At 39.0% G+C, this 11183-nt stretch overlaps 2 protein-coding genes across 2 annotated transcripts; both read right to left on the bottom strand.

The window, feature by feature from the left end:
• Nucleotides 1-2522: 2522 nt before the first annotated feature.
• On the bottom strand, nucleotides 2523-6614 carry gpr85 (G protein-coupled receptor 85). Its single transcript, NM_131499.2, is given in 2 exon segments — nucleotides 2523-5414; nucleotides 6565-6614. A coding segment is annotated over 1 exon segment (1116 nt). The 5' UTR covers nucleotides 5238-5414; nucleotides 6565-6614; the 3' UTR covers nucleotides 2523-4121.
• Nucleotides 6615-9705: 3091 nt separating this feature from the next.
• LOC137490068 (small integral membrane protein 30) lies at nucleotides 9706-10746 on the bottom strand. Its single transcript, XM_068220734.1, has one exon. It carries the CDS (start codon nucleotides 10711-10713, stop codon nucleotides 10531-10533), a length of 183 nt encoding a protein of 60 aa, XP_068076835.1. The 5' UTR covers nucleotides 10714-10746; the 3' UTR covers nucleotides 9706-10530.
• Between the last annotated feature and the right edge of the window lie 437 nt (nucleotides 10747-11183).

Below are 11183 nucleotides of genomic sequence, written 5' to 3'. Positions count from 1 at the left end.
TCGTTGGAGCGATGGATTTGGGAAACACCAATTCAACAAGATATGTTTGTAACGACAAAACTTGAGAACTTAGTTGGGTAGAATTTTTTTTTGGAAACGCACCCCTGGTCGGTTTAAGGGTATATTGCAGCCTCTGTTGGATTTACGCGAGAAGATTAGGTGCAAGAGGAATTTGTAATCATTAAAAAGGGGACACAGTGACCTATGGTGGATTTGTAAAACAAAAACTTTGAGCAGATGTACCTAAGGTTAAATATTTCACTTTCCCCAGAAATGTAAACCTGGTTATGTATCCGCAATGAGCCTGGGTTGGTTTTAGGCAGCAAGTGCCCTTCCAGCCACACACATACACATACGCTCTCATTCACAAACACAAAAACACACTTATACTGGGTGGATGATGTAAATTCTAAACTTTTATCTAATGAGCTGCCAGCAGTTTTTCTCTTTTAACTTTTTTTCTTATCCAACACACTATTAAAAAAGAGTTTTGCCTAGGAGGAGATCAAGTTTCCATAATGCATTTCAAAAGTGTTAATTAACTAATAGCACTAATAAGATCATATGGATGGCTGATAAATTTCATTAGGTACATTTATACGTTAGCAATGTACTTAAGCATATACTTTGCATATTTTGAAATGACAGACAACAGCTTTGTTAAAATGATCCCCATATATACCAAATCTATGCTGTATTATGCATGCTAGCGCAGTAATTGGTCAATCAATATCAAACACATTCCTGTAAGTCCACCATTGTTAAGTTGTTTTAGATCTCAAACATATTCATTCTTATAGACTGAACGAAATGTAATGATTGTGATGGATTTGTGTTTTTAGGCCCTCAAAAAGTATTTTGCGGTATTAATAGAAAGCCAAATGTATTTAAAAAAAAGTTTTCAAGTTTTAGTAGAAACCATGGTGAAAAACCCTTAACATTCAAGTCATGTTTCTTTTGCACCAAACATTCTGTACAAAAAAAAAGTCCTTCAGGTTAATAAAATATTCTTCACAGTATAAAACATGGTCCTTTCGATGGAAAGAGTTTTGTGGAGTTCAGAATAGTTCTACTGCATCGGTCTTTATGTAAAAAACAAGGATCCGCAAATGAACAATTTAGATTATTTATATTCACATACTGCACAGTAAGTCACATCAGCGGTCAAAGAAAAAGTTAATTTATTCCAAAAACGTTGGATGTTGCACATTGTGGTGATTCATGCATTCACTTTATCTGTTTAACCCACCATTACTGAACACTGTTTTGAATTAATTAATTAAATGTGCAACAAATATGCCTATTATTTACCCTTCAGCAATGGCATTGTGACGAGATAATTTGTAAATCACTTCTGAGTCAATAAGACTAAAAAAGTAGCCCCATGTCTCCTCTGGAAATTCAATTATAAATGCAATCTAAAGAGTTTACATTGACTGAAATGATTATTGAGTATGGCGAATGCAGTGCACAAATGCAAAAATATGTAATCAGAAAAGAACTTATGTTGCAAATTAGAGTGGAACTGTATGATTTCATTGGCATTATCGAAATACATTAAGAAGAGATATGACTTGTATCTCAAAGACATGAATCATAGAGGCAATGAATGCCTCAATCGAGCCCCAAATCTTTGATTTTGCTTGACACTTTTGATTATATAATTTCAACATGAGGTCATAAGACAGTCTTGACCTTTACAGATGAAACTACAGCAAAAAACATGAAATAAATCCACCGGGCCTGGCTCAGGGACCTCTGTTCCTAATTTAAACATGCAGCGTCCCACATATGTCAACATTTTCTATGAGAGTTTACATAAAATCCAGGGCTGTTGAAATATTTGACAGGATTTATTCTAACCAGCGTCCTATTACTTAAGGGCTAATGGACTCAAATGAAAGCATCCCCGGTCGCCTACAAACTCTAAATGGATTTTGACGAAGGCTGCAGTTAAATGAAGAATGCGATATTAATGACACTTCTCACATCATAACAGTAGGCGCGTTCGCTGCAAGTGCATGCCAACTCGAAGCATTTTTCAGGTCAGCTGGAAATACGCATTGGAAATGTAACATTTAACAGAGAAACACTGTGTTGTCGTATTGTATTGCAGGATGCAGAGATAATTCATCACTTTCAGCAGCACTCACAAGGGATCCAAACAAACTCCACACAGTCCGAAATTAGCGAGAGAGGAAACAGGGAAGATGAAGAGGTAAAGTGACAAAGCACAAAGCGAATAATGGCTAAACGCGAGCCTCGTTTTGGGGAGTAATAACAATGAGGACATTTTTACAGTAATTAAACAGGAACACAAACAGGCCACAGAAACATATTAGCGCAAGACTAATCATGACAGTTCAATGAGAAGCGATCATTATTAGCAAAGATAAGCTTGTTAGCCTGCCTCGGTCAATATTTATACATGCTTTCGGAGCTAATTGAGCTTTCATTTCACTTTGGGCCCTGCTTTAGGCCGGGACTAGTTTTTTTTTTGGAGTAAATGGCAAAAACAGGTGTTGCAAAATGTAAAATTTTATTTTCAAAAATGTAAGCAACAGATTACACAGTTAACTTTCAGCAATTGCAGTCCTAACTTAAACAGTACTCACATTCGGGACTTCAAAATGAAAGACTCACAAACTTACACACTATCTACCTATAATATACAAAAAGAATACAGAATAAATATTAAAATGGCCACAAGAGAAAAAAGTAAGTTAATCAAAACAATTAGTAGAGAGCAAATGTTGGGAAAGTAGAAACAAGACTCTGTGCCTTAAATACAATGTTTTTTGTTTTTCCTAGTACATTTTTTACAAATTGTGCAAGATTTCAGACTAAGGCTCTGGTCTTGACATGACAGCTGTTCACCAAGCACGCACACACACGTTCACTCACGCATAGGCATCCGCGCACACATGCTCCCTGTGCTCTGCGCACTCGGTAGGGCGTAGCAAACGTTACAGGGCAAGAAATGGGTGCCTGTGATAGGGGTGGTGGATACTGTTTCTCAAATGAACATGCACTTCACCCTGATGTGAAAAGCCCCGAGGAGACATTTTAGAGGAGCGGATTTCAAAAAAACAACCCTCACCTTGCAAATGAAAAGATGAACAAAACACCAGAACCATTAAGGCAAGAACAGCTGGAGTGGTGGTATCTGTAACAAAATATGCGAGTTCGGGTACATGGATATGCCACACTGAACTTAGCTTAACTGGTTCTCCACTGTCAATTTAATTACAAGGTTCTCAAGAGCAACGTTTGTTTCAAAATTCAAACATTTGTTTTTAGACTTTAGAAAAATGAGATAAGAAAATAACATTGCCAGACAACAGAGACATACCATATGGATCATAAAACTACAGGAAATAATTTAAGTTGCAAATCCGGAAACCACACGACAGTACCCACCCTGCACCACCCCTAAAGACCCGCCCACCAGCCCGCCCCAGCCCCACCCTAAAAGGAAAAAAGATATCACTTACATTTAAACCAATTTATCCTCTCGTGAAGGTGTATTCCAACAGAGTTAGTCACCCCACATGTTTTGTTTACTTACAGTGAAATAGAAGTCTGTTGCAGATTAAAGCATTCGTATTTCAGTTTGGGAAAAACAAGACATCCTTGCAATGCAACTGAGTGAAAAAAAGCATCTTCGGGTCTTCTCGTTAGTGCAACTTTTTAGACGCAAACTCCAGTGATTCCTTAAGGTAACAGTTTGGTTTCTTTACACCCTTTTTCCAGAGTCTTGCTGATATCCAAAGCAAAGGTCAGTCCTTTCGTGATGTATCCATTTTTTTTATTTTCTTTCTTTTTTTCTCAAATTTTTAAAAACTTTTTCTTTTTCTTTTTGCGTATTGGATTTCAAATGGCCTTTCGCATCGGTTGTTTACTAGAACATAAACGTGGAACGTGTCCTCTGTCCGTTCGTCATCGTATTCCATTCAGGCGGTTCAATTACAGGCCTCGAAAGAGAGGAAGAGGAGGAGGAGGAGGAGGAGAGAGCTGTACAATTGAACACATCCCTGCCATCAACCAGGGCATCCGGACCAAAACCACAAATCTGATATCAAAGCGAAAAAGAACAAACAAAAACAAACGCCACAGAACCTTCATATAACACAGTAGGGTTCCCTCGGTAACCTGGATTTTCTGCAGTAGAGGAGCGTGGTGCTAAAGCATCGTCGAAGCTCTCGGTTGGAGAAGATGCAGATGAAGGGGTTGACTCCTGCTTGAGCAAAGCTCATCCACACGGCCGCCGTCAGGTAGCCACCCGGGATCACTGGGCCTCGGGCGAACACTCTCCAGTAGCAGGCCACCAAATAGGGTCCCCACAGGCTCAGGAAGAAGAAGGTAATGATGTAGAACATCCTGCTTATCCGCTTTTCAGTTTTAAACTCGTCCAGCACCAGCAGACGCCTGCGGCCCGCCGCATTGCTGTTCTGCCGGATGCCCAGCAGGGTCGGAGGTGTGGGGCCCCGGCCGAATCCCGCCAGCCAGTTCGCTGCAGCCTGTCCACTCGCCCCCGGCCCGTGGAAGGTCCAGTTCTGGCTGACAGCGGGCACAAACTGCACCGGCTTCATCTTTCGGCGATCATGTACGAAAAAGATGAGCTTGAGGTAGACAAGCTGGGTGGCCAGGAGGATGAGTGCAAGGAGCAGCATGAAGCCCAACGAGTCATTGGCACGGAAAGAGCGGTGCTGGAACGTGCACTGATCCTCCTCGCGGATGAAGGAGTACGTGCCCACGTCCAACACCGGAGGGAACGCCATGGCCACCGACAAGGTCCACACCATGCATATCACCGCCAGGCATGTCCAGAAGGTCAGCCGCTTGGTGTAAAAGCGATGGTGGGCGATGGCCAGGTACCGCGTCACGCTAACGCAGAACAGCATGAAGGCAGTGTGGAAACAGGACAGCACGCCCAAGAAGGCGATCACTTTGCAGGTCAACGTGCCGTACGTCCAGGCTGAGCCATTCTTGACAGAGGTGAAGACGAAGGGGAAGCAGATGGCAGAGCGGAGGATGTCCGAAGCACAGAGGTCCAGCAGGAAGTAGTAGGGCGCTCGATGAAGGCTCTTGTCTTTGACCAGCAGGATGGATATCAGGAGGTTTCCGACCACACCGACGCCGATGATAAAACCCAGGGAGGTCAGTTTAAGGAAAGTGGCGAGCGGAGAGACATTCTGTAAGATGTTGTGGTCCCCTGCATGGCTGTAGTTCGCCATAGATGGAGAAGGGATCATAGAGAACGCTTAAAGCTTTAGCCAAGGATCATGATCTGGATGGAGAGGGGAGCGATAGATCCATCTGGTGTGCTTTGAAGCAGGTTCCAGCCTTGTTCGTCGCTGCCTCTCTTCTAAGGCATCCTTTGTTCCTTTGTCTCATCACACCTAAAAGGATCCCTGAAAAACACGATCCACCCATTAGGATTCACTTACACAAAACAAACTAGGGGGCTTTGCGTTGCATCAGTCATTTTTTTATCTTTTTGCCATTGAGATTCCTTTTTTAATTGCATATTTAATTGCAGCTGCAACGACATTCCGTCTGAGTTGAGCTCATACAGTTGCTTAATTCAGCACAAGGATTCGGCATTGGACCCCAACATAAATCCTGGTTAAAATAACAGACCCCCACCCCCAACATCTCCCCTTTTCCAAAGCAAATTAAATAAATAATGGCAAAGAAAGAGAGTGTAGTCGACAAGATGCTCATTGCCACGACCAGACATCCGTCTAGAGGCGTATTCATCTGAGGTATTGTGAAAAAAGACTTGAAATCTAATGATTGTTATCCGCTACACCCGAGAGGAACATTTGTCGAAATGCAGCAAGAAAAGCTGTTGATCACACCCAAAGATCCTGCAGAATCTATCGTGTTCATTGCCTATGTTTATCACTATTCTATAAAAAATCAATCATGAGTCATTATTTGACTGCCTGTATAAAGGAATATTCAAAATATGAATCTTATTATATGATATATATATATATATATAAATAGGTTATTTGAGGCTTTCATACTGACGTTCAATGCAACAACATAATGCAAGTCATTTGATTAAAACAAAGCACATGGTTTTAGAATTATATCTCTATTTCCCCATCCTCTAACCTAGATTTATTGTTTATCAGTACTGCTATTATGACGAATTCGAGTAAAACATACATAAACAACGGATTGCATCCCATAAACCGATTCGATGCAATAGCCTCTCGTATCTTTCATATAAATGCACGAACAGCCTTACCCTATATAATAAAATAATAAACCGTTGTGTCTCCTGTCATATTTTTACAACAGAAAAAAAAGCCCAAAAATGAACACGTTTCAGTTCGTTGCATCAAAATAAGCAACAGATCCAGGACCTTTTCGGGTGATTACGTCTGATTTTTAGTCCACAAACGCTCTATTTTCCCGTTTGCTTTTTAAAACGGAATGATTTCTGGATGGCTGAGCGTCCATTATAGGCACAGCAATTCCTTCAAATACATGCATGCAAATATCGAGAGCAACACAGACAACGCTATACAATATCAATTAGAAACATACCTGTTGATATTCCCCCTTTGTTTCCCTGGCGGTTATTTACATGGCAGCAGTCACTTTGCCGTAAAAAAAGGTTTAGTTTTGTTGCCTGCTCTTTTTCCCCCACTGTGATTATACAGTAAACGGTGCGGACGGCGCATGCGCACTGGCGCTATTTGTGATCCCAGTAGCAGCAGCAGCATCATCTGCACTGATGGGTGCAGCAGCATCACGGATCCCTTTTGCCCTTTATCACTATGTACTAGTGTCATATGCTCCGTCGCAGGTGTTTTCAGAAATGTTTAATGTGTGTACTGTATGCCAAGTGCAATGCATAGCATGTATGTCATGTATAGCGTCTATTGAAACGCAAAGCCTATCTATCCATCTATCTATCTATCTATCTATCTATCTATCTATCTATCTATCTATCTATCTATCTATCTATCTATCTATCTATCTATCTATCTATCTATCTATCTATCTATCTATCTATCTATCTATCTATCTATCTATCTAGTACATAACAGTAAGGCAGGGTTTACAGTATATCAGAAAATCCACCCTGCATTTCTTTATTCATTATGTATTGTTATAAACATTTCACTCATTTTGCATTGCTATAATCATCAACCTAAACTTATTTATGCTGGATTGCATAATCTTGTGTGTGTGTGTGAATATATTAAAATGAGCTGTAGCATATATGGCTTAGCACAGGTTATTCATCATAAATAATTGACAAAGCCTTTTATGTGTGATGCACTTCATTGGTCTGGAATAGGAGTCAACATGGGTGTCTGGTTCTGTCAAAGGCTATATTTAGCAGTGGACAAACAGTGACCCAGGTATTATTGTTTATAAAAATGATGCATAAGTATAATTACTATTACACAGAGCACTCCTTGCACATAGCATGTGTGTGCGTGCGTGTGTGTGTGTGTTATAAACTACAGTATATTTTTTATTTGAATTGTGGCCACACAATAACAAATATTTTACACAATTTATTAACTTGTTTCTTAATTTTAGTAAATTGTGGCCTCAAATGAAAGAAAATAAATGACGATTTATGATCGAGATTTTTTTTTAAAATATGTGTACTATACATATTTTCATTGATTCGTTCATTAATTTTCTTTTTGGCTTAGTCCCTTTATTAATCCGGGTCGCCACAGCGCAATGAACCGCCAACTTGTCCAGCATGTTTTTACGCAGAGGATGCCCTTCCAGCCACAACCCATCTCTGGGAAATATACATATTTTCAATAGTAATAATTTCAGAATGTGATCCACTAGTTTATGACTGACAGAAACTGGTGTGATATTGTAATAAATAGTATATCTAGTGTTTCTTGTGTGTTTGTGTGTGTGTGTTATAAAATATATTGTTTATTATATATTATATTATTATATAAATATATTGTGGCCACACAATAATAAATAGTTTACACAAATTATTAATTTGTTTTTTAATTGTGGCCTCAAATGTGAGAAAATAAATGACTATTTATGACCTTGATTAAAAAAAATAGGGCTACTGTACATACTTTCAATAGTAATAATTTCAAAATAACCACAATGTGATCCACTAATTTATGACAGACAGAGAATGGTGTAATATTGTCCCCCTAAATAGCACATCCAGTGTTTCATGTGTGTGTGCGTGCGTGTATTATAAAATATATTGCTTTATTTCAATTGTGTCAATCAAAGGCAGCAACACCAAGGCTCCAAAAATAAAAATTTATTAATAATTAATAATTAAAATTAAAATTATTAATAAATTTGTATTTTTGGAGCCTTGGTGTTGCCGCCTTTGACATTTATTTGCACTTTTTGCGGTTTTGGCTGAGCACCCAATTTAGAGAGATGTGCGTGCTTTTGTACAGTTTTTTCATTATTTCAATTGTGGCCACACAGTAATAAATAATTTACTAATTGGTTTTCTAATTGTGGCCTCTACGACGCGATTGGTCCTAAAGAAGGTTGCTGGTTTGAGTCTCAGTGTCAGTTGGCATTTCTCTGTGGAGTTTGCATGTTCTCCCCGTGTTCACGTGGGTTTCCTCCGGGTGCTCTCGTATCCCCCACAAGCCCAAAGACATGTGGTACAGGTGAATTAGGTATGCTAAAAAAATTACTGTAGTGTATGTGTGTAAACGAGTGTGTATGGATGTTTCCCAGTGGTGGGTTGCAGCTGGAAGGGCATCCGCTGTGGCTACCTCAAAATATTAAAGGGACCAAGCCGAAAAGAGAATAAATGAATGAATTGTGGCCTCAAATCTGAGAAAATAAATGACTATTTATGGCCAATATAAAACAATGGAGCTACTGTACATATTTTCAATAATAATCATTTCAGTATAACCACAGTGTGATCCACTATTTTATGACAGACAGAAACTGGTATAATATTTTCCTCATAAGTACACTTAGCATTGCATGTGTGTGTCATAAAACATATTGTATTATTTCAATTGTGGCCACACAATGCTAAATAATTTACACAATTTATTAATTTGTTTTCTAATTGTGGCCTCAAATGTGAGAAAATAAATGACTATTTACTGTATGGCCAAGAATAAAAGAAATAGGTGTACTAAATATAATTTCAATAGTAATGATTTCAGAATAACGACAATGGGATCCACTAATTTATGACAGACAAAAAGTGGTGTAATATTGTCCCGCTAAATCAGGGCTGCCCAAACTCGGTCCTAGAGGGCCGGTGTTCTTCAAATTTTAGTTCCAACCCCAATTAAACACACCTGAACCAGCTTTTCAAGCTCTATCTAAGTATACTAGACAGCTCAAGACAGGTGCGTTGAAGGAAGTTGGAGCTAAACTATGCAGGACACCAGCCCTCTAGGACCGAGTTTGGACACTCCTGCCCTAAATAGTACATCTAGCATTTCATGTGTGTGTGTGTTATATATTGCATTATTTCAATTCTGGCCACACTATCATAATTTCCACAATTTATTAAATTGTTTCCTAATTGTGGCCTCAAATGTGGGAAAATAAATGACTTTATCATATTAACATTTTGATTTACATTGAATCATTTGGCAGACACTCTTATCAAAAGGGACTTACACATGAGAACAAACAAAAGAAGCATTTAACAACAACAGAGCACGCAAACATGTGAAAAAAGACAATTCCTTTTTTAATTTAATGCATTTATTTTATTTTGTGCTTGATACATGTTGAAAATATATCCATCTTGTTTTGATATTTTATTAATAAGTGATGCAAACTGAATAACTTGCATGTTCAAGCAATCTTGTAGCCAATGTACATTCAGTTTATTTTGGTCCATTTCAGCCCATTTTGTGGGAGAAAAAAAAAACGAAACGGTAGTAGTTTTCACACCCAAAAGTCTGGGTCAGTCTGATTAACAGGATCTGTCTCAAATCTAAAGTCTCACACTTAAACACAATTGGCAATATACAGTACAGCTCATAAAGTTTATACCTTTAAGACTTATTAAAGCAAGCAGCATCACACTGCCTCAGTAAAGCACACTGGCAAATGTTATTAGCATAAATGTTTTGTACAAACACACAAGGCATCATCCATTCATCACATTGTAGGAGTGTCTTCTTCCCCATACAGTGTTAAAGCTGAAAATACAGTGAGATTGTCTTGCTCTGATCAGCAATGGCAGAAGCTCAACTTCAAGCCCAGTGTCAAAGTCCATAGAAAAGTGTCAGAAAAGTATGCATGATGGTCTCCATCGCATGCAGCGATAATATACTGGGCTTTTGTAACGCTGATATAATGTTGCAGAAGTTTCCACGCGGTGAAATCAAGGAAGCAACTTTAGTGACCCATATAATTGACATTGGCAATGATAATGCGCCAGAAATAAAACCAACGGCTTATTGTCATCCACAAAGGTCCTTCCTCTGGGTGCATGTTTTCAGTATGCAAGATAGTCCACTCATTCACATTTCCGGATGAGGCCTTTGGTGTCCAGGTTGACAATCAAAACTGTCCGTTCCGTGTGCGCGCGTACCAGCCCAGGCACGCGCACAGTCCCACAATCGTCACGCTCGCGCCCAGCAGTAAAGCCGCCGCGTCTCCTCCGTCAAACGCCTCGGTGGTCTTGACAAACATCATGAGGAAAAAGCAGAGAATCATGTGTGTATTTGGGTTTTTGGGAGCCATGTTGTTGGTCGGCTGTGAGAAAAGGAAGGAAGCGCAACAGCAATGACGCCGCGTCAGGTGATCTTGCTGCATTTCCTGATTTTACGAATCCTACTATGGGGAAGGTTTGGGGAATGAAAGTAATAAGCAGGTTGTTTTATTGCATAACGAGAACAAAAGCATACGAAAATAGGGGAATACAGTGCTTTCATAAATTCAATTAATCTTAATTTCTTTTACAATGTGGATTCTGCCAAAGCAACTTTCTAGGAAACTGAAACAGTCCAGATTAAAATCAATGGAAATAACAAGTGAATTTAATAAATAAATGCAGGGGATTAAAGATTCCAAAATTGAATACATCTTTGGTCCGTGTAGATTTTTATTTTTATTTTTAAAATATTTTAGGGTTTGAATATGCTGCTTAAGATCAATTTCAAACAAATAGATGTTAGGTTTATTATTGGACCTATTAATAACCTTTTTTATTA

This window comes from Danio rerio, chromosome 4 (assembly GCF_049306965.1).
Source record: "Danio rerio strain Tuebingen ecotype United States chromosome 4, GRCz12tu, whole genome shotgun sequence".
Classification (NCBI taxonomy): domain Eukaryota; kingdom Metazoa; phylum Chordata; class Actinopteri; order Cypriniformes; family Danionidae; genus Danio; species Danio rerio.
The sequence above is the reverse complement of the archived record's forward strand: the minus strand, read 5'-3'. Positions and strand labels throughout refer to the sequence as shown.

What these genes read in the sequence shown, in the direction of transcription:
- LOC137490068 (XM_068220734.1), bottom strand. Translation starts at nt 10,713, where the DNA reads ATGGCTCCCAAAAACCCAAATACACACATGATTCTCTGCTTTTTCCTC.